This window comes from Bicyclus anynana, chromosome 17, assembly GCF_947172395.1.
Source record: "Bicyclus anynana chromosome 17, ilBicAnyn1.1, whole genome shotgun sequence".
NCBI lineage: Eukaryota > Metazoa > Arthropoda > Insecta > Lepidoptera > Nymphalidae > Bicyclus > Bicyclus anynana.
The window spans coordinates 1,740,082-1,765,052 of NC_069099.1; the positions used below are offsets into that span (position 1 = coordinate 1,740,082).

Here is a 24,971-nt window from a genome sequence, read left to right on the forward strand (position 1 = left end):
ACTCCATCTTATTTCTTTAGTTTTTGTGAAGAGTTTTTAAAATATTTAAGACATAAGACGCCATTTTTCTTCAATAAAATTGAAAATTACTGATGCGACGCTTCGTATCGTACTGACTCGAGAATGTATTCGTTTTTGAATTTTGTATTTGGAACGGACTACGACACCGTCGTGTTCCGCGCGCTCTATCTGCCTATTAATCTTTAATCTGTGTTTGTACATTTTGAAAACAGTAGTATGCAGATACTATAAGACAATGTCAAAATTTCATTCTTAAAATGAAAATTAAATGTTTCGTAAAAATATCAGGTGAACGTAAAACTCCCTGAGTTGTTGATACAGCGCAGCACCTGCCGCCCACAGCGAAACATCTGTGAATCCAAACGACGGAATTAGTCAAATGCTGCCGAAATCATTTCGTTAAACAAAGCGCAAGCCGCCGAGCAATTAGTTAGTGACACTCGCTCGGGACACGAACTATTGCCGCCGACTGAACAATACCTACTTTGTAAAACAATAGCTGACACCGCGCGGTTTTACCCGCGTGGTTCCAGTTCTAGCAGGAATACTAGGATAATATATAGCCTATAGCCTTCGTCAATAAATGGGCTATCTAACACTAAAAGAATTTTTCAAATCAGACCAATAATTCCTGAGATTAGCGCGTTCAAACAAACAAACTCTTCAGCTTTATAATATTAGTTTAAATACGTGTATGATGTCAAGTCACCTACACCGAGCCAAACAAGTCGTAAGTGTGTGTAGTAAACAATCAACATTTATAAACAGCAGGATTGTCAGGCATGGCATATTCTGCACCCTTACCCGATAACTCTTGGACACGTACACAACACTTAGGGTCCTAGTTCCTGATTAGCACTTCGAAGATATGGAATACCCCTGTTCCCTGACCTGTATTCAATTCTCTATAACTAAAAATAGGTAAAGACTTACTAGGTAGGTACTTAGCTTACCATTATGCATACAAGTGTTAGCGTTAACCATTATCATAAATCAAAGTAACAAATCTAATAAACTAACCAAGTTATAACTATTCGAAAATACGACGAAACGCTTCCAGAAAAAGGTAGCCAGTGACCCTTTTGTTTAGAACATCTTAGAAAGCTATCGCATCCCTTAATAAATAAACAGTTACTGCAATAGTAATCGCCGCATAATATAGCCATAACCGAGGTGAGATACGGGTAAGTCATAGTTCCAGTCGCCTGTGACACAAGTTTCTTCGTACGTACCGGTACGCCTAGCTCGGGTTTTAATTAAGGCAGTAACTCAGAGTCGAGTTGCCGGTTGCGTCGCTCGTCGCGGCGGCTCTGTGCGCGAGTCGAGCAATAAATCGTGCGCCGGCTCTTGCACTATATCACACCTCGTGAAAGGATCTCAGTTCTGAGTTAAGCCGTTAGTGCTTTAGTTTCAGAATAGTTTATTAACGGACTTCCAGATAACACCGACGTTTCTACCGTAACTCGATGTATAGGAAATCCACAATCCTACAAGTATCTCTAGAATCGTTAATTATAATGTCATGCCGTGATTTTAAATATATTAAATATTTTTCTAATACTTTGTAGATAAAAATGCTATTTCATAAATATGAGACTAGACAATTTGAAAATTTCAAAACTAAACGACTGGATGTAAACGGATTTGAATGAAATTCGGCACTACCATATGTCTGGTACACGAACGAAGATACTATATTTATCTAAATATTTTCACAAAAATGAATCTGCTTGGCACCGTTACAAAAAAACATAATTTTGTAAAAATTAGATTTAAGTTCAATCATAAAAATTCGCAAATCAATATTGGTGCCAAGTTTTATACTTATTTGAAAAGTTGGATTAAGATAAATTAGGATAAATTGAAGCTCAAATATTGACTGGTCTATCTGTGTAGGATTTTTGTATAGATTTTTTTCTATCTGTTACCAAATTACAATGATGCCGTCCACGTGTGCAAAATATAATGCAAAAACATACAGACGAATTGAGAACCTCCTCCTTTTTTTGAAGTCGGTTAAAAATAAATGAATTTTAAATGAACAAAGCCGCGAGCGACAATGGACAATATTTCTTAATAAACTTTCCATACATGTTTATATTACGAATTCATATAATTCTGCCGAAACAAAAAGTGATATTGGCAAACTTGGCAAATAAAGTTCTTGTAAACAGAAAAGTTTTGATCGAAAACAATTTAGTAACAGTAAGTCGATGCCGACGTTTGTAGACGCAGCCTGTGGGCTTGACTAGTCAGTGAACCCGACCCGCCACGGTTATCGAATAGAAACAGGCTTTAATGGCGTGGTAGATTATTTGGAACTATGAAGATTTACACGAAGTTCTTCACAATTGAATATTGCAAAATAAACATCTACTGTGGATGCTAGGGTTTCAGAGTTTAATATGCTTAGAGAATCTACTGCTAGGTCTAGCTTGGATTGGTCGGTATTTTCAAGATAAGATAAATCAATTATTCTCCGTTTAAAAAAAATAGAACTTGCGAGCATAGACCGCATGCTTTCACAGGAGTTTAACACCACCAATGTGTGCCTACTCCGGGCTGGACGGAAAGGGGAATGTCCATCCCCGGCCCAGACCTACCCTTACCGACCGGCAACTTACTTATATCTAAAACAATCATGATAATTCTTCTTTAATAATGAAAACATTACTTTATCAAAAACCGTTTTGCTACAACATTTTACGACATTTTCAATTCATCTTTAATTTGTCCACAACGGGGACAAGTTAAGATCTTGACTATAAAGCCTGAGTATAACGATATTTTTTGAAGACTTATGATTGTTTGTTAGTTTTCTTGTTTGGTAACAGAAAAATAAAAATTACAAAAAAAAATAATAGCTTCAAATGTTACTTCGCCGCTTTGGTAGGTACACCGGCGAATATTTTGCTCTAGAAGAGAGATAAAAAAATATATTTTCCTTCAAGAAACATACTTTTATTAAGTCAATTATATAACCAGATTCCCTATTTATACATCATATTATCATCTTCATATACTTTTATACAGGGGTTTACATGGGTTCACTGGGTCGACGTTTTATGGGCCGGTGGGCATTTCCCTTTGGACTGAATTTCTAGAAAGAAAGACTAGCTCATATCATAGCCGTCAGCCGGCGTGATCCGAAGATATGGAGTGTGACCAATGGTCCAAGAACTGACACGAAGCAGTTTTCAACTAACCACATAGTCACATGAGTTGAATTTCACATGAGTCGTTTTTCAATTTAATTATTTTGGAAAACATTCAGGATAGTTAAAGTGGACACTGTCATAACACCAGTCTGTAAAGCAGAGGTACTCGTATGTCGTGTTACAATGTTACAAACATCCCCCACAGGTGGGGGGCGCCCCCCTCTCATTATTGAATGCACTAATAAAGCCGCAGCCATTACCGACGCCATCATAATGGCGGCCGTGTGTGCAAATATTTTTCCATATCGCGATGAAAATTAATTAAGGATATTATAAAGTTCATAAATCAGAACTTTAATATCAAAGTTACGGTATTTCGTTGATGAAAATAATTACTGATTGGTGTAAACTATTTTTAAGTATGTTTTTTGAGAGCCACAACAGCCCAGCGGCTATGACATTTGCTTTCGAGTCGGAGGGCGTGGCTTCAAATCCGGTCTGGGGCGTGCTACCTCCGACCTCCAACTTTTCAGTTATGTGCATTATAAAAACACACACACTTACATAGTGAATGAAAAGGGGATGTAAATAGTCCACTACGCTGGCCAAATGCGGATTGGCAGACTTCACACATGCAGATAATTAAGAAAATTCTCTGGTATGCAGGTTTCCTCACGATGTTTTTCCTTCACCGTTTGAGACACGTGATACTTAATTACAAATTCAAGTACAATTTTAAATCTTTGCAACTTTTAATTTAACTCCACTCAGTATAACCGGGGTGGTGTGAAGTGCGATAGAAGTTGCGGTCAGAATCTATTTACTTCGAGTGGAGGTATATTATTCAACCTGAAATAGGGACGAAGTTGAGGGCAAAGGTTGTACAACAATAACTGTGATAGTTTCGGCAATGGCACAAGAACTCGCAGCGCTGTAGTTGTGTCCGTAAGTTCGCCTGCCAAGTTACGAGTTGGCAGTCACGGGCATTAAGTTGCAAGGGCGAATGATCTTAGTTCTAAGTTATAACATTAACTTAGCAGCAATAAGGTTTCCTTTGCCTGCCCGCGCTACAGTTGACATTATCTACAGTTTGCGGTGTATTTAATTTAACTGTTTGAACAACTGTAACGTTGTTGGAACTATTTTCATCAAATAATGATGGTTTGCGTTTAGTTGCAACAAATAAATCATAACTACGAGGATGAACTTCGTAGTCATCGAGTATAATATTCCGACGAAAACAATTTTTTTTAGTTGGTATAATTCCCCTCTTCCCCTTCAAATAAACAAAAGCATGTGCTAGGATCAGGTTTTATTACGAATAGTCCAAAACACTGAGATCCAAGCCAAGACTGTGGTTTTGGGTTAAGTTATCAAATTAGTCCGTTAACTGTGGAGTAACTGAATTTTATAATTCAATAAAAGGGCTAAACCATTTTCCCCTCGTCTATAACAACGTAAACCAAAACTCACCACTATAAAGTCATCTTTACATCATCAACACGATCTTTGATTTACATAATTGCCCCCCATAATCCGAGCAGAGTTTAAATCTAAAACACCAGTATACCCAGGGCGAGGACCATTATCGCGGGTCTTTTTGTCCCCGGACCCTTTTTTGTCCCGGGGCAGATAGCGAACGGGTAATTGGTGCCTGATCCCTTTTTGTCCGGGCGCGGGAGGGTTCGGAGATTCCATTACTTGCGTCGTTAGGTTATAGTACAAGTGTTTGGTGAACCGTTCGACCCAGCCGTGGACCCGTGGGCGTGGGTGGACATTTTTTAGTTAATTGTTTTTATAATATTTGCCATATCTTTATTGAAATGACCAATGTTACCATTCTCCTCCAATGAGCTGAAAAGTTCTGTTTTAGGAATTTCTACGTCAAAAGACTAGCTGGCGGTAATCGAACTACGACCTCTCTGTGATTATCAGGCCCATTTACCTACCGTTGAGCTATTGAAGATTTTATTTTATTTTAATTTAATTTTATTAATCTCACACTACCATCATTTTATCATTAGCATCAATTTATTTTGAATATCCCCCTGCTCTCCCCTACAAGAGAGTAGGACAATGAATATCATATTGGCATATTTCAGGAACTATTGAATCTATAGTTATTTATAAAATTTGGCATATTGATTTAATACTAGTATGTGTTTACATAGGTACAATTTTATCTACAAAATTGTAATAGGCACTGAGCTACAGGGGGTCAATGGTGGATCGAAACGGTTCGTGTAAATAGTACACGGCATGCACGTGGCCTGCTGCTGGAACTTGGCCTGCGCACTGCCGTGTGCTTAGATTTCCATTCCAAATCGCTTCAGTAGCCCCTGCACAAAGGAGGAACAAACATACACACTTACACACAAACTTTCGCATTTATATATTAGCGTGATATGATAATAATAAATTGATGTCTAATGTTTACTATTTTATGAAGCCTGTTGGGGAACATAAAATGTCGATGCGGTTTTGATAACTCTAGTTAGTTGCTTCGCCTAACTATCGCATGAACAATATACAAAACAAACCCTCGTACATTTCAGTTAAACCAAAACAAAAGAGTCGTGGAAACTATAAATAAAAGGTCAGCGATACGACCGGTGAATATCAGCGTGAAGGGCTTTTGAAAAATATATTGAAATACGAAAAATAGAACAAATCTATAGCAAAACTACTACACTCAAAGTGTACTTCACTACTACTGCATACGATAGCTACCAACGATATATTCTACAAGCATTTTAATAACAAAATGTTAGTTTTTTAAATAATAACAATACGACAATACTTTTATGTGATATAGGACTCTATAGGGCTAAGCCTCCCTCCTTACAGGAGAGGGGATATTGAGACTCACCATGGTGCTACAATGCGGGTTGGCGGGCGTTAACTTTAAATTAATTGACGATTATCAAGTGTATGGGACCTACGGCTTATCGTACTCTCCGAGACACAACGGGGGTGTAACACCAGCAATAAAACAAATTAAAATACGTAGCGAGTTTCAACCTCAATCTCAAACCATATTGAGTTAAAATGTCGCCTCAGGACCTACCCTCGCTTCGTCGCCTGCAGTAACAGTTGGCCCACACGTTAAGTGCAGTAGCTTGTCCCCTCCACTTCACCCCCAATCACGTAACAAACCGGAAAATACCAGCCCGTGGTCAGTCACGCGGGAAAATATTTCAGTCAGATGCGCTCAGCCGTGGAAATGAGATTGTGTTAAAAATAAAACGGGTCACCATGTATGTATGGGTAATGCGTGCCGCCTGACATTTGCATTCTATTTACGTATTTTAGCGAAGAATATTCGTGTTCTTTTATTTGGAAGTATTTTGATTTTTTATTGTGCCAAAATCAGTAGTAATGCGAAATGAGTTTTTAAATTGTTAACTATTTATATAACACTATTGCCTGTGAAACTAAATGAATGAGCCTTAACATTAAAGACTCTATAATTGAGACAGAGTTGTTCAATTATGAGGTGGCGTGCTTCATCCTATTATTTTTTTATAACTGTGAGATCTTTCTGTTTCTTATAATATTTTTTTATTCAAATTCAAAAAATAATTGTACCTAATGAACTTTCGTATTACTTTCGTATGGAGCTACTATTTTAAATGACCATTCAAGACTTTTGCTTAAAATATTCTTGCATCATTTTCCGTATATTTTCCAGCACAATGGTGAATGGGCAGGAGCTGTGACGTCACAGCCCGGAGTCGATTACGTCTGCAAGTGTATTGATTTTTAATTATTTTCAAGCTACCGTCCAGAACCGAGCCGTTATATCAAGTGCGCTGCGGAAACTAAATGGACCAATAACTCATAGCAATGGGCAATCGGTTTATTTCTCAAGTATAAACTACTCTCAATAAAATACATAGAAATGTTTTTTGTTGTATTTAATTGCGAAAATTGCTACAATTAGGTAACCATAGGGTAAATGGTAACCACCTGACATCCTAATTGTAGATAATAAATATACATAGTTATCCAATAATTAATACTTTACATCAAGCTTATTTGTAATCGAGTGCAAGTTTAAGTCATTTATTTTGAGATCTAATTGAGTTATAAGTTTGAATGATTTTATGTTTAGAACTGGGTTGTATCTGTTCACAGAAGAATACAGAACACACGAATAATTATAAATTTACATTATACATTAAGTATCTAATTAAAAATCTAACTGTGCATTTTACCAGTGATGTCTTACGTCTCCGCGAGTTGGAGCTCGGAATCGAAGATCCACAAAATAATCAAACGTACCGACAGTTTAACCAACCGTTATTAGGTGGACCGACCTAATAACGGCTCAATCAACCGGGTTACAGAGATGAGGATACAGGCGGCTCAAAACCATATTGTTTGAAAATGCGAAAAAAGACGCTCATGTCCAGCGGTGAACGTCTACCGGAAAATAATGATGATGACATTGATTTTAAGGATCTATTTATATTATGCACAATTCAAACATAATCTATATTTTATGGACAAAACAATAAATACTTCATTTATTATTAACCGTAGAACTATTGACGGTAATATCGAACTATCTACAAATGTCATTTGACGTAATAGGATGCTAAAAAGCTTGTCGAGTGCGGAACGGAACGCCGTGCGGCCGTAACGACTCGCCGGCAGATATCGATATTGAATTTATTCAAATCGATTTATAACCGAAGTCGACGTTTGCGAGTCTATCGCTGGCCGCCGCCTAATGGCCTGCGTCAGTCGTTTACTGCGGCGTGAGAGTCGTTACTCACTGTGATGACCGCACTGACACTTTGAAACAAATTACAATATGTTTTTGTAAAGAACAGCCAGCTCTTGTTCTAAAAGTCTTCTCTGTCACTCTCTCTCTAATAGCTTTTTCTTTTAATGATAAGATATGATAAATAGGACAAACGAACGACGGAGTTCGAGGATTCGTCATGCCCATAACTGCTTTAGCTAATTAGCTCTTTATTATTAATACATTTTTGTAAGGGGACTGTTAGCTATATTTCGCAAGACAGACATTGTTTGTCAGATGTCGATTGATGATATAAATAACTACATAAGTTCTTCATTAATCCGACCATGTCGCTCAATCTGTTTTTGTAGGTCGTCTGCTAATTATAAATTACCTCGCTGCGTGCGTACTCAAACTTTTCTCGATATTTCGTGATAAGTTTTATAATTTTTACAGATTATACTCTGTATATAAATCAGATCTCGGATTGTTCCAAGAATCTACGAGGTTATGTACTCAAGTGTAACTGGATCTTCATTTATAATACCGATGTTATGTTAAAACATGCTAATTATTTGGAAAACCAACGCTGTTATTCTTGTACATTATTAGATTACACACCAATCTTCAAATTGAAATAATGTCAATACATTGGCAACTCAATATGTTTCCGGGTGGAAAATTCGAGAACACACTTAACTCGCTAATGGCGTGCTTTAAAGGAAAAATAAATTATTGACAGCGCTCTATCTCTCTCTCGCTTGTAGGTATTAACATTGACGTTTCAATTAAGGTGCTTTTCTGCCTCTGTGCACGTGTGTAACCTTAGACTTCCTCTCGCATTATGAAAGATTTCTTTGAAGTTAAGTTACACATATTGACGTAAGTAGGTGGTTTCTTTACAATCGAGATTTTAAATTACTAAGAACCTTATTCTATATACAACACTTATATAGTTATTTGTATTTGTGTGATAACATCCGTGTTTATCACACAAATATTTTCCAGTTGCGAGAATGGAATCCACGGCCCTGAATGTGATTGGTAGGGGCACTACTCACTGCACCTGTAGGTTGTCTAATAATAATTAGGCCAGACAATAAAAAATCACACATTATGATTTCCATTAATTATAATATGTATAACCTACAAATAATATTATAGACGCATGATCATTTCAGTAACAATGAAACAGCAAACTTATTTCTCTCTTATAATTGCGGAACGCGCCGCCCTATATTCATTAAACGACGGAGTGCCGCGAGGTTCCATTATGGGCCCGCCACTGTTCCCTTGTTATCTCGTATGTCGTCTTTCCACGAGTATAGTTACGATTGTCCCGTTAGTTCGGTGAGACTCACCTGGAGCTATCATTAGGGGAGGCATCGCTTTGTTTACGCCGATAGCGTAAGTAGTTTTAAGCACAGTTTGGAAGTTGCTAAAGTTCGCTCCGCGTGCAGATTGTGTCTAGTGTTTCTTGTTATTTAAAGTATAGTTACCGTTCCTCTGTCGTGTTGTCTTAATCATGTAGCGCGCCGGCGGGGACTTAGTTGCGGTGAAGCAATGCTTCGCAACTTGTGATGCCTCGTGTGGGTGCGCGGGTGAAGTTTTATTGGGAACATTACTTGGTAAGTACGTTACAGTTGTGTTGCCGCTCTGAAGGATTACGTGCTGTTGTGTTACAGCACTAGTTACTTCGTTTACTGTTTGTTTTAAGGTACTTGTCTCTTCATCTGCTGAAGCAAAGTATCTTATGATGTACTGTGTGGGTTACTTTCAGTGGAGGTTGTTTTCAGTGTTTTGTGTGTATATAATTTTAGGTTTAAACTTGCTACTCAATGTGACTTTGTCGTTTGAGAGAGTTATAATGTCAAATTATAAACAATTAACTCATATTTTCTAATAACTAAAAGGCACACTGTATTTTGCCTGATCTAGACTACCTCGTTTCTCCAATGGTTACCCTTTCTGATTTGGATCAAGAGGTTCTGGGTTCGAGTTCCGAAATTTCAACAAATTATTGAGCTTTCCTTTCTTCGCATAAATTCTCAATAGTACCTAATTCTTAGTCCAGATGAGGATTGAAAATTAGACCCATTATGTTACTCCATTGTGTTTTTCTTCGGGTGATTATAATATTTGGCCCTGTTCCGGTCACTGTCAGATATTAATGATTAAACCTTATTGTATTATATACAATTATCGAATAAGCACCGCACTGCTGACAAAAAATAACGTTACTCAATTTCATGTATTTCGATACAGCTGACGTAACTAATTCCGATTATCTTTCATCACACGTTTCAATCGTCACGAGCCACAATGCGACTCGGTGGTCAAACATTTACGTACTCTACCTACAGGAACAACACCATAACAATACAAACGGGGAAATTCGAATAAATCAGCAGCAACCGATTCCATTTCACACGTCGACGTCCCGTCCCGTCCCGTCCACGTCCCCGTCCCGTCGCGTTCCGTTTCATTGACCGCTGCAAAAAGCTTTATTCCCATTTCGAAATTTCAACTAAAAGCCCTCTCGGAGTGACGGCAAAGCGACAGCTCACATACAAAATATTGTGCCTCGTATTACTGCTCGCTTCGACAATAATGCGCGACTTTCATTTCTGTGCTGGACTTTTGTGGGTGGGTTCGTATTGTTTTGCGCCAAAATAATCTGCTTTAGTGTTAGTTTTGCGCCAAAATTAGTGATTTATAATGATATTTTAATTGATTGTTATGAAATGGGAAGATGTTTGGGAATATGTATCTGCTGACATTCTCACCGGTAACATAGGATCTTGGCTGGCCGATTTTGGCTGGTGGACGGCTTCGGCCGTGGCTATTTACCACCCTACACGAGGGTTGGAATAACCAACTTCCCAACTCCGAGTTACCTACTAATGAGAATTTCTTGTAGAAAATAAAAGCTCCTTATTTATAGCCCAAAAAAATCGAATCCAAGACTTCATGATCAGAAGCAGCAAAGGCTAACCACTGAATCTACGAGGCAGTTGAAAAATGCGTTAAAAAAAAAAGTTAAAATGTGCCTTGTAAAAGTTTAAGTTTCGATGCATTGTATGCGTAATAACGCATACGATAAATCAGCAAGAAACACCGCGCTAGAAGGCGACAGAGGCGCCGCTAGTTGGCACGCTTCCGAGCGCTGGTGCGCTGTAACTAGTGACAGGCTGCTCTGTGGAGCGTGCTGCGGACTATTGGTAACTTGCTTACAACACTGCCAGCTTCTGGAGATGTTACTTCTATTGAACTATTTGTTAACTCGATGATCCCTTCTTGATATTTGGTTTTTCACTTAGTTCGTTTAGCACCAGGCTACAGGTCATTTGCTGTAGCAAATTTCTGCGAAACGCAAGCGATGGAGTGTTAAGTGACGAATGTATAAAGATGACGCGAAAATTCATCTCGTAGAAGACAAAAACATTAATATTAATGTTTTTGTCTTCTTTGGAGATATTTAAGATTTAAACAAAATGACTACTCTACTACTGTTCAATTTATAGGACAACGGACTTATCATAAGTCTGTGCACCATCACATAATTATATCGATATGTATTGGTATAAATATTTAGATTTGTAAAATGTTGCCCAAAGCCAATCATTACGTTATATTTTCAGTAATATAAAATTTCATTAGAGTAGCTTCATTATAGTACGGTACATTAAAACACAAAAAAAGAATGCTACACTACTGCGGAAGCCAATTAAAAAATTACAATTGGAACCATTTGCATAGGGAATTAAAAAATATATTAACAGAAGAAACTAGAATGAAGCAATTGGCCGATACAATAATGCAAGTTATATCTGAACTTAAAACCGTGTTTCAGTAAATCCGAACTACCCGCATTTCCACACAAAGTGTTTGATAAATTCAAGGAGCGAGTTAATTACCACTCGTGTGAACGAATGGTCGGCGCTCGGTCTACAAATGGACCGGATTGTAATCTGCTCTCGATCGGGACTCGTTCACAAGATGCCGGTCTCTGCTGATTACTGATGCTGTGATAAGATCTTTGGTGAGATTTTGTTGATGATGATGATGGAAAGATATCTTGTCTGAATGGATATCATAAATTTTTGAGGATCTGTTCAAAATATTATATTAAATGACTTACTTTGACGTTAAAGCAAACTTCTCTACGCACGCTTGACATGGGGAGTAAGTTGGTGGATGCGTTACGAAAAGTGTAATCGGACGAGATGAACGGTCGTTGAGAGCTGTTGAAAAAATGTTTTTTTTTACTTTATTTAATTAATTTGAATTTTGAAGAAGATGAGGACTTTAATTAACTGAGCATTCGATATTATCTAGATAGCTCTCTACTTTCAAACTACAGACTCGTAAAACTTTATCAGTAGGTACTGTATTTCCCAAGATAAATAGCTAGGCGCTTCTATCGAAATCTAATTTATTTATTTCAAGTAGGCTTAGTTTACAGGCACTTATGAAATTATTTGTTCGTAGACTTCATTACTGGCTTGAAAGGTAGTGTCTATTGTGAAGAGATTGCAAGAAACTCATCAATTAGTCTCTTTAAACAAATAAGTGAAGAGTAGAGAGAAGAGAGAAGACATATACGAATACATACGAATACATAAAAAGATTTTATTAAGGGCTCCCGCACACGGGCCACCGGCCACAACCACAAACCGCCGCTACCGACCACATGTGTCGACCACTGGCCACATCTGGCTGACGCGCGCTTGAGTTACTTTTGTGGTCCCTTCTTGCTTCTTGTAGCGGCGTTTATGACTGTCGCGTCTGGCCCGTGCGGCGCGGCACTAAGTTGTAAGAAACTTAAGATGCGTTGAATTTTTATTTAATATAATGCATGCATCAGTTGGATAACCATAAAATGTAATCGTCACGTGCCACTAATGGCGGAACACTAGCAGTACTAAGTGAACATAATCGTCATCTTATGTTGCTCTGGTGTGACACCCTCAAGATACTATTGCCCGAATACTGTCATCATCATCATGATTATCAACCCATATCCGGCTCACTGTAGCTCGAGTCTCCTCTCAGAATAAGAGGGGTCAGGCCAATAGTCCACCACGCTGGCCCATGCGGATTGGCAGACTTCACAGACGCAAAGAATTAAGGAAATTCTCTGGTATGCAGATTTCCTCACGATGTTTTTCATTCACCGTTACAAGAGACGTGATAGCCCAATGGATATGACCTCTGCCTCCGTCTGGGGCATGCACCTCCAACTTTTAAGTTGTGTGCATATTTTAAGAAATTAAAGATAAACATTTATAGACGGAGAGCCAGCGACGGCCAAATATTCATTTGCCTCTTAGGAGGTAACAAGTTTCAAGGATCCAGAACCTCAACTGCATAAAGTGTAATTTTTTGATATTTACATCGGCATAATATGAGAAATTTTCAGCTTCACGGCAACGCTTCGAAAAAACAATATTTAAGATGAAACTTGAAGGGCCTCTAGCGAATGGTTAGTTTGAAGTCAAGTCTGGCGAGTCAAACGGTTGAGAGTTTATAACCTCCCAAAGCCATCACGGTCCAAACTCCGTAATTGGCTACCGTACTTACTTATGGTGTAAGCATGAGCTGACAAACTTTTATAAAATGACGAGCGTCTGGCTGTCGCTGGCTCTTAGTCTAATAAACAATGTTACTAAAGATACGAAATCTCTATTTCTGTAAAGAATACTTATCAGTATTTTATTAACATCTTATTATTTAATTTTAAATGCGGGGACGATGAGAGATATCATGCTTAGAATACTCTTACGATTTTACATGAGCTCAGTTTCATACCCGCGACTAATGGCTTAAAGTGGTCATAGAGTCACGGGAGCTTAACCAACATCTTAATTCTGGGCAACATTTATATAGGACTAGAACCTAAAACCCCGTGATATGTAGCTTCGCGAGTTAACTAGACCGAGGTGGCAGAAAATCGCTTACATGTATCGAAACGGCTTGAAAACAAACAAACAAACATCGTTGTACAGTACACACACAAGTTACCGCCGCGTTTGTATTCAGAGCAAACACTCATTAAATTTACGATCGCCATCAAAGCCCAATAAGGGTGGCTGTCCACCGCGGACGTGACGCGACGCTAAACAGCGCCTTACACGAGCGACTCCGATTGGCGCTCGCACCGACAATGCTGTGACAAAGTACGTCGTTTTATTAAAGCGCCTGCTCTTACACTTTTATGTTGATTATTCTATCCCGTTGTGGTTTTTGGATTCAAATATTTTGCACTAATTAATTATTTTTTTTAATTCATAACAATGACATTTTTATTGAAATAGAATACAATTATTGTATATCCTAATAGCTATAAAAATCATGCCCACGTTGAACGGTGACAAAAATACCTACTGGCTGCATTTCCGCGCTGGATAGCCAGGCTGAAAATGAACCAGCCCTTCTGTCACGAGTCGAGGCAACTAGCCGATATCCACTTGTTTATTAATCGCTTGCTCAACGCTTTGAAATGTTTATGGACTACGGGATTATCGCTGCGTGTCGAACGCAGTTAAATGTTTAGTTTTTCCTCTTTACATAAAACAAAAAACCAATTATGTATCTTTATTCGTTTTATATTGTTCCGCGATGCCGTTCCGATCTACTTCAAGGTTTACGGAGCATGTTTAACTGTTCTATGTGATTTATATGTACCTTTATACGTGAGTTGTCTTGAAAATCAGCTTAGAATAAAGTACTTTACAAAGACTTTTTATAACAAGTAGTTGGCTCACTTGTGAGACTTACAAAGAATATGACATATAATGTACTGCATGTCGGTCCTGGCCTTTAGACCGGAACACAGCAATGCTGATGGCGTTAAACGTAAGTATGGCTTTAAGTACTACCGCCTCAAGTCCCAAAGAAAGAATACAACAGGGAATAAAGCTAACTTAACATAACTATACAAATCAAGGTCACGTGGAGGTTGCAAAGAATACTGACTGACTCTCCGCGCTGGACAGACAGGCTAATCTTTTGCATAAAAAATGAGCTTTTGTCACCAGTCAAGGCAACTAGCCGCGGAGAAATAATTCGGTGAAAAATAAATAATTAATAGTCTCCTAGTAAAAACTATCATGATTAATTAATATTATAAATGCGAGTGTGAGTTTGTTAGTTTGTTACGATTTCACGCCTAAACCGTTAAACCGATTTTAGAAATTCTTTCATCAATGGGTAATTTATCATTATTCATTCATTATCAGCGGGTAATAAAGGCTATATTTTATCCCCGTGTTCATAAGAGAACGGGAATTACGCGAGTGTGAGTGTTGGGATATGTCTATCGTGTAAACCTAAGTCTGGCGACTTACCGACTTACCATGTATAACTCCGGAACATTTGACTAGATCTAGACATAATTAATTACATAAAAGCATAATTTTAAAAAAAAAGTGTGCTATAACAACTTTTGTAATCATATTAGACCGGGATAAACGCAGGTAAAACCATACTTGTTTTATATAAAAAAATCACCTATGAATTACATTACATTGGTATCAACATGAAGAAGACGTAAAAAAGTGCCTTCGTTTTTTCTATGAAACAATAATCGTTTAAGTATTCTATTTATAAAGCCCATTTAAATAATTGTCTGTATCAAATATAATGTTCAGTGGAGCGAAAGTGAACAAGTGAAGCGAGTCTGAGAGTAGCGTTCACTCCGTTACACTGTTCTGTTAACGACTTAATGAACTATATTATTGCCTTGTTCTCAGCACTACTCGCGCTCAGTACGCACATAAACACAGTCGTTTTATGTACGAGACTACTTCCAGTACACAGTAATACTGAGGGATTACTTACTGCGTCAAGCTACGTTTGAATGTGTAGGGAAAACAGTAACTTTAATTTTGTTGTTTGTAAAGTACACAAATGAATAAATTAGGCATTATACATTTTGGAACCCTGTTATAGTATCAAGATATTTCTTATTTAATTTCTAATGTTATACACTCAAAACTTTAATCAATTGTAGGAAGTATAATTTGGAAAAGAAGGCTGCTTTCGCAGCTGTAAAAACTATGCTAAGCGAAGCTAAGTTATAAACTTTACAGTAAATTATGCCTCGCTGCTCAATTCTAGCATTTAATATTTACTAGTAGTACCGTTTCGTATATCTCGGCAATTTCTACGAATTGTTCAAAGAATATCTAATAAATTTCCTAAAAAAAGATCCTAAAACATTTTAAAACAACACAAGTGACACAGTTTCCGCTCTGTGGCGCCCCCACGTGGATAATTGTGCGCGCGTCAAAACCTTCATTATCTGTTTTCGTGCAGTACCGGCCGTTTCACGTATTATACTTTTTTGAAAATTAAGTTGCTTTTAGTGCGTTAGTAATCACCACTAGACAGTCCGCGCTTAAACTCCAAGCGTCCTCAGCAATGACAGATAGGCTCCCTCCTCATAGAAGAGGGAATATAGAGCTTTGCTTCGTAGAGCCTCCACGCTGATCCAATGTGGGTTGGTGGTTCTCGACCATATACTAGGAATATGAAACCCAACGTCCAAGTAATTAAAAAGCATAACACGAGGTCTTGAAGTTTAACACAAGACTATGTAATTGTAGTTTCCGCAGACCTAAGTGTCTGGTGACCGAAGATATAGTTTCACATTTAGGTAAAATACGGGAAAAGAGTAAAAACTGTGCTTTCGATTTGGACGATTAAGGGGACTATACCTGCTATCTCTCTAAGCCACCATGACCAAGGCCATGGTCCAATAAATAGCACTTCTATGGTAGAATGGGCTGATAAATATTCATTCATAAATTCCCAAAGATCTGGTCATTACAGGCGCTCACTGTAAACGTAAAATGTACTATTACCTATCGGAGACGTCGGCTACAGTTGGGTAAAAGCATATTGAAATTCTTCGGCGAACGATAAAACGTTCATTCAGAACTAATCCGACGCCGCAATTCAGATCATCCTTTACACGGAACTAGATTTATGAATACTTACGAAGCCCCGATTCCGTTAGTAATGCAATTAGTTGGAGAATCCCCTCCCCCGCGACGCGTCTGCGTCTAATTGCCCCCGCTCTGGTTAAATTTGAGTCAGATAAGGACTTATCTTACGAAAGATCCATCGGGTGATTAAGGCAACTCCGCCGTCCGACCCAATTATGGTGAAACTTTAGTTTTCAATTACTAATCTTGGTCTGCGGAACTCGGGTGTCCAGTGTGGACCCTCGGCTTCATAAAGTAGGCTTAAGTAAATTAATTTGTAACCGTTGGGCGTTATTATCCGACGGTGCGCTTTGGTGTTTGATCGCGTGGTCAGTGCCTATCTAGATGGTCCCTAAACTTTGCGATATCGCAAAGTCGGGTATCGGTGATCGACGAGGTGTATAGCTCATGTACCTGGTGCCTTGTTGATATAATTTGTTTGGCTATGTTGTTGGTTCAGGGATCGATAAGTGTTGATGTTGAATTAAGATATGAGAGTCAAGGAATAGTGTGCTTTTCTGTAAAATAGTACTTCGTATTTATTTTATATTTCGTAAAGCTTATATTCTAGGATAATAAGTGTCAAAGTAGCTATTGACTGCAATCTTACTGGTTGAACCGTTTACAGGAGCCTAACTTGTAAGCAGTAGAAACTGGTACAAGTATGTTCATCTCACAACCCTCACTGGTTTCTAAGCATGATAACCCTGGAAAACTAAATCGCTTAGCGGAATGCTTTTGTAGAACTAGCCACGGTTGAAGCCTACCATACGCTAGCACTGAGCCTATTTAGGAAATTAAAAATTAAGAGTATCATAAACTTTGACATATTGACACTTTCCAAGCACATTTCCATAACATTTATTTGTATTTTTTATAATAAAGCAAAGTCTTTTGATGAGAGGTTTGATCTTTAAATTTAGAGCAAAAAAAAATACTTCTAGGCAAGAGTACTTCTTAGGAACCTATTTACTAACTAAAGAGTTTGTTTGTTTGTTTGAACGCGCTAGTCTCAGGAACTATTGGTCCGATTTGAATAATTCTTGCAGTGTTAGGTAGTTCATTTATCGAGGAAGGCTATAGGCTATATATTATCTCCGCATTCTTACGGGAACGGGAACCACACGGTTCGAACCGCGCCGCGTCAGCTAGTCCTCGGATAAAATAATACATATTTTCACTTCTCAGAATTTCAGATCGTAACTCAAATTAGGTCAGAAAAAGGCGCGACCCAGACAGAGTATTTTGCTATTCTTAAACATAATGTTAAACATTTACAAATAAATAATGTAGTACAAGGAATCCAGAGCCAGAGGCGGCTTTATCCGTAGCAAGTAGGTCGCGGCGTCTCTCGGGGGAAAGTAATTAATTTCATTAATTTATCTCCAGAGGACCGAATTCTTTTTTAACGAGTGCCTAATCTACTGTATCTGCGTTCTAATCTCTCAAATTAACTGAAGGCCGCATCTGCTCGAGGTTGGCGGAACTACACCTCGACTGGTATGAATATCTTCCATTTACCTGACTGAGTTTGCTGAAAGCTTTCATTAGATAAGGCTCGTTTAAATGTAGTTTCAAGTCTACAAATTTACTTATCACTACTTAATGGTAAAAAGATGAAAAAACATTCAAATGTAATTGGTATACTTTTAAAAGTTTTATATAAATTAAAATGCCTATGATTTAAAATTAACAAAACAATGAACTGCTAAAAATGGAGTTCGTGATTTTCAACCATTTTAACAATCATTTTAAATGTGAAATGGTCACTAGTCAGATATTTTTTTTGATATCTAATTACATCAATCCAGGAAGAGACAAAGAAGTACAGAACGCAACATCGGGACCGTTTGTTGGAACTACCAAACCCACTGGCTGGTGCGCTACTGACTGCTGACACAGTCAAAAGATTACAACGGGCAGACGAGCTCGACTCTATGCAGACTTGAGGTCAGTGGTCCCCAGGTCTGAATGCCATTTTTTCATACCACAAATCTGCTTATAGTCTGTCGACTGATTGCAGATCAAACCTAGAAAAAAATAAGATAAAAGACTTATCAAAATACACCTAATAATTTATTAAGTGTTTTAACATAAAATAATAGGCTAATTATCTAAGAATCACGGGAAAAATTAAATTCAAGTTTATGATATTAAATGAATATATTAATTTTATGAAGAGCCTATTGAGTTACTCACCCACACAAACAAAACTTTGCGTCTATGCAGACGTTTCATATAAGATTAAAGTTAAAAGCGAAATCTAGCAATCTCCAATAATTTACTTCAGTGGAATAAACAGTGAAATTTGCTTTTAAGTCATAATGCCTCCCTTTCACAGTGTAAATAAAATCGAGTTCTCCAAAATTATATCAAGATCTGAAGAAACATCATATAGACTTAAAACAGTAATAATCTATTTTTATCTAGACTAATAGTGAAATTGAAATTCTTCGAAGTGCTGGCAATTGAGAGATCTCTCAAATTAAACGAAAGTACCGTCTGAGTGAGCGTTATCTAAATTTTCTTTAAAATTTCATGCTCTCTTTTCGTCCGATAAAATAGTGGCTGAGTATCCGAAGCCTCTCCGGGGAGCAGGTTTGACAAATAAAGGTATCGCGGAGCGAATTTGGATGGCGAAAAAAATGTTGCGGAAAGGGACCTCGTGATCCACCGCGGAATTCACCTCGATCCAAAAAAGATTGAGCCTCCCCGTCCCCCGTAATCCGAAGACAAATGTCGGCGGGCGGCGTGATCGAACGGATTCGGGGGCTCAGCGCTCCCTGGTCGCGATACGCAGGCTGCAATAAAGCAAATTGCTCGCATTTGCTATTCGAGCCGGGAGGAACGACGATCTTTATGGCGCCGATAATGTTATGGGCAGGTAATGTTGTGTTGCGCGAGAACAAATCGACAGATTATTGTTTTACGATATCTGCATCGCCGGAATGGATGTTTATTGACGCTACATTATTCATAACGTCCCAGCAAATACACTGGCTCTTTCTTTATAATATACAAAACTATAACTTACGTATACACTATATAGTATATGCAGCTTGAACGTGGAAACGAATTTAACGAAGGGTTAAAGATTTTTGAATCTATTGACTGATTTTTACGCAATTTCACACCTAAAACCAAATATCTTGGTGGGACTTTTTTGAGGATTGAGTGGTACTGCCAAATAAGAACTAATATACTAATACCAAATTAAAAATTAATATAAAAGAGAACACGAGCTCTATGACAAAAGCCTTCCACTATATAGATAGCGTTGTCCCCAGACAATAAGGTTACTACGGTGTTCATTGTGTAGTGAGTATTACTATTTTCAACGTAGTCACCTTTTAGGAATAATCTTTTTTCTAATTTGAATTCCTTTTATAAAAAGTTTTCGTCCTGATTTCTTAAAAAATCGTGTACAGCAGAGATCAGTGCAGAGATAAAAATCACTAGGAGCGAACGTCAAAAGTTTTTAAAATACAGTTGTCTCGGCGCCCAATATGAATTCGTCCCGTTTGGCGTCGAGACACTAGGTCCGTGGGGCAGGAGCGCTCAGACTCTCCACAAGGAGATCAGCAAACGCCTCAGAGAGGCAACAGGCGACCCTCGGGCGGGCAGCTTTCTCGCGCAAAGAATTTCAATCGCAATTCAGCGCGGGAATGCTGCCTGCGTGATGGGCACCCTACCAAGGGCGGCAAATTTCGATAATTATTTCTAGGTATTAGTTTTAATTTTAATTTATTTTAATTTTGTAGTTGTAGTTATATTTCCTTTATTTTATTTTTATAATAAGTTTAGCTAATTTAAGTATTATCTTCATTAATAAATACTTCCCACTAGGAGCGAGATCTGCTCAATATGGTGAGTGCTGCATCAATTCAAAGTCAGCAACTTCAATGGCACCCATCACAACTTTGGACTTGTTCGCGGGGGCGATATCTTGGTGAAACAAAAATAACTATTGCTCGTCTTCCACGCCGTTTCTCGCGTATCTCATTATTTTTGTATATGTTCTGCATATAAACACCCCCTAATAGTTACTTCTTTTTTGAAGTTTTTTAATAATTTCTCCTGTTACTGCTTTCGTAGGGCGTCCCTAACGTGGGTCGTCATTGGTGAAAGTTCTTCGTTGTTTAAACTCAGCATTGCAACGTGCAACACCTAACGTTTCCCGCATGTCTTGATTTTCGCATATATGTACCGAAACGATGCAAACAAGTGACTACATTTAGAAAAAGCAAAATAAAATCGAAAACTTTTTGCTTTATTTGTATTAAAGACGTTTAAACTATGCCTGCCAGTATTCATATTTTTTCTTACCATTTTTTTCATTTTACCATTCTTTGTTTCATTGGATTTTAAAATCAGTATAAACACATCCAGGCACTGGAAAACACCGATGCTCATCACACAAATATTTATCCAGTTGTGGGAACCCACGGCCGTCGATGCAGAAAGCAGGGTCACTACGCACTGCGCCACGTGACCGTCAACCAAATGTTCAACTTGTAGTTGATATTGATAGACAAAATTCTCACCAGTCGCCATGTAACAAAGGATTTGAATATACACCGAATTCCCAAATAGAACGGCGTCATTTCCAGTCAAGAATCCATTCCAGCTAACGTATTGGCAATCTCAAGATTAGCGATTCACATACTTCGAACAGCGGAGCTCGACTGTAAGCCGCTGACCCACTTCGGCCATATTTGGCACGCTCCGATATTAATCCTGTGACCTCCAGGAAAATACACTAAGTGTGTTAAACTCTGTGACGCGGAGCTTGGCGGCGAATCATATGCGTCGAATACTGGCAAAGGCTTCCGTTCTGTATGTTGAAAATAACCTACTGGATGAAATATATTTTTTGTGTTGCTTTCTTTTCCTGCATCTTTATCAGCCTATTTGAATATCTCATACATTTCCAGGCCTCCCATACGGCCTAATGGGCAAAGGTGACTCTAACAATTGTCAGGTATTCATGATAACTGGCTGAGTGTGTTGTGGGCTCTTCTCGAACCAAGGCGCGTTTAGAACTCTCATGACTTTAACTTTTCGACTGATTATTATCACCATTATCTTATAATATTAATACCTAACGTATCGAAAGTCCTTGTAAACTAAGCCTAATTGAAATAATTGATAAATATTGAGTATTGACTCTCAACCGACGGCGACATGTCTCTTTGAGACACGGAGATAATTCACTAGTTACTTATCAACTCACACCACAAGCTCGTTTGCCCACCAATATAGCGATGTAAAAAATAATGTACACGTAATTTAAGATAGCGCCATAGTAAAAGATAAAATATAATGGATATTTTCCATATAAAATTCAGCGGAGGAGGTGAAGTTGGTCGTCCGCTAATTTTCCCCGCGACTCATAATGTATTTATCTGACAACACCACCGTGTTAAGCTAGGCGTCCACATTTTCGCATTTTTAGTATCGGACGCATCGCATCAAATGGATCGTAGCATTCTTTGTATAGAAAGCCATTCAAGGGCATCCTCTGATTCGCATAGCACGGATCGTACAAATCTACTCGTCCACAATGCTGATACTGATGCTCCGAGTGGTAACTTTTGCAGCGTGCTGATGACGTCATACGGAATGCCGAATTACCACACTGACCAAATAGTTGTATACATTATCTTGCTCACTTCACCGAACACTACACTACCTCTCACTTCAAAAATCCGAATTTGAGCGGTGTCGGCAATTTGATCGCTGTTGGTGCTGATACTGTACATGCGTTTAAAAAAAATCGTTCGATGCGCTGCGTTTGTCGGAAAAACGGGTTGACATCAGAAGCGGATTTAAGGAGAAAACACGATTATTGAATCATCACCATCAGGTCTAAAAGTTCCCACTACGAATGTTACCAATAAACCCTCGAGTGGCAGACAATAACCTTGAGTGAAGCCCCAGACTTGTGGCCGCTGCATGTTGGGTTAAAGACGTATTTTAACACTGGTTAACACTCCCCTTCTCCACTCAAGTGATTCTCCCCGCCTATCCCAAATTATCCAACAAAAGGTATGGGCTGATTGAACATTATGACATGAATGAGCTAGTCGCCTATATAGCCAGCACTCAGTCTCCTACTACTTCCCACCTAACTCACAGATCACTTCGTACTATCTCGGCTGGTGACGACACGATCCGACCGATTCCGCCTATAAGTTCGATAATAATGTTGCGAAAATATGGACGCCTGCCTTTAGTCGCTACCCGCCATTCTCCAGCGTGCTTACAGAATTAAAACTTTTGCTTCGCCACAACTAGTTGCTTTATTCCAACGCGGAAATAATTCAAAACAAAGACCTATGAACAGGAATCCCGTGAGGGGATTTATTAAATGTAGAAAATCGTATTTTACAAAACTTAAACATTCATTATTGATATATACATAATAAGATGTATACTGATTTCTGTTTCATACCCATATCATTGGGGTGCATTTCAAATAGCCTGTCCACCATCTTGGACGTCCGCCATATTGGACTTAAGTCACGTGACTATTTTTTTCGTATTCCTGACAGCAAACCCTTTCATTTGATATCCATATCATGATTTGGAACAGCCAGTCCACCATCATGGGGAGGCTGCCATATTGAATTTTTAATGACGTTTTTAGCTAATCATATATTGTCATCAGAACTTAGAGCGTGTGTAAAATTTCATACTAATCGAAGACCGGGAAGTGGGTCAAATTAAGATTCCAAAATTTTCTTACATACATAGTTAGTTAGAAGAGAAGTTAATATAAGCGTGCTAAAACAATAACGTGACATCGTCACATCAATTATCAGGAGAAAGACGTGAAGAGGAGACGAGGAAGAGACTCATGTTAGGTTATCGTTCCAGCTCCAGACGGCCGGGGGATGTGATTCGCCGGCGCCATGCCAAGCGGGCGCTCGCGGCGCGGCTCGGCCTGAGAGCGGGACCATGAGCACCAACATGCTGCTGTCGCTGCTGCTGCACTGCTTCTACGTCACCACGGCGACCATGTCTGGAGGTGAGCGCCGCTTGTAGCTTCTCTCTCTGTTCACATACACTACATCAATGAGTGGGACGCTGTCACAACGAAGAGTTGTGACCTGAAGGTGTAAATTTAGATCGATCAAGACTTGAATAATCGAAGTTAAAATATTAAAATTATAGCAAATGTGTATAGGTAAGTTGTCGATATAATAATGCAATTAAAAATGAAATTTTTATCTTCTGCCAGCAACTTAAGCCAAGCGTCAACTACAAATGTTAAAGAAAACGCACTGATATTTTTGAAATAATTGATTTTGTTTTTCCTACAGTATTTTATAACTTTTATAAGTCGGGTTACTAATTCTATTTTGTTTAAATAAACTGTGGTAGCAAACTCTAATAAAAACAAATCGATCAGTGGCAATATTTTGTTTCCTCAGATTGAGTGACGTTTTTGACGCTACTACCCCGATCTGATAGATTTTTTACCTTTTACGTTTTTACTTCTTATTACTATAACTTTAACTTCGTCTTGTAACCGTCAAAAATCGTTTTTACCAATGGTAATAAAATTCTGTCTATAAGGTTATAAAACACTCGTCTTTTGTAGCAATAAAAAGAATTTTTGTTTTTCCGGATTACAGCGAATCCAGCTTAGCGTTCCGCGTTCGTGTATTATTTCGTAACATAATGGATTGCTAAGTCGGACGTTTTCAACAAAATTACTTTTCGGTCGAAGAGATTAACGTTTAGCAAGTATCGACGGGCTCGCGACTTTTTACGTTTAATGTTCCACAAAAGAGTAATAAAAGAAATAGGTTCCTTTCTAGCGGGGACTGAGCAAATGTGCCGTAGGGTCACCGCACATGTACCTACTGAGTCGCGAACTACTTATTATTATTAGTGGCTGAAGCATCACAGTTGACTACTGGCAGTAATTGATCAAAACTAGATTAAATAAATTAACTTTTCAACATTAATTGATTATGAAACGTATAACTGGTTCTTGCATCGCGGCACGATCCAAACAGTTTGGATCGTGCCGCGATGAAGGAA

The 24,971-nt window shown here is 38.4% G+C and overlaps 1 protein-coding gene across 2 annotated transcripts in view; it reads left to right on the top strand.

The window, feature by feature from the left end:
* The window catches only part of LOC112049712 (zwei Ig domain protein zig-8-like), a 259,870-nt gene that overhangs the window by 77,850 nt on the left and 157,049 nt on the right, over window positions 1–24,971 (top strand). For both annotated transcript variants that reach the window (XM_024087720.2, XM_052886372.1), the window contains exon 2: window positions 23,799–23,949. In XM_024087720.2, the coding sequence (XP_023943488.1) occupies window positions 23,880–23,949 (70 nt within the window). In that variant the 5' untranslated portion in view covers window positions 23,799–23,879. The remainder of the gene's footprint in view (window positions 1–23,798; window positions 23,950–24,971) is intronic.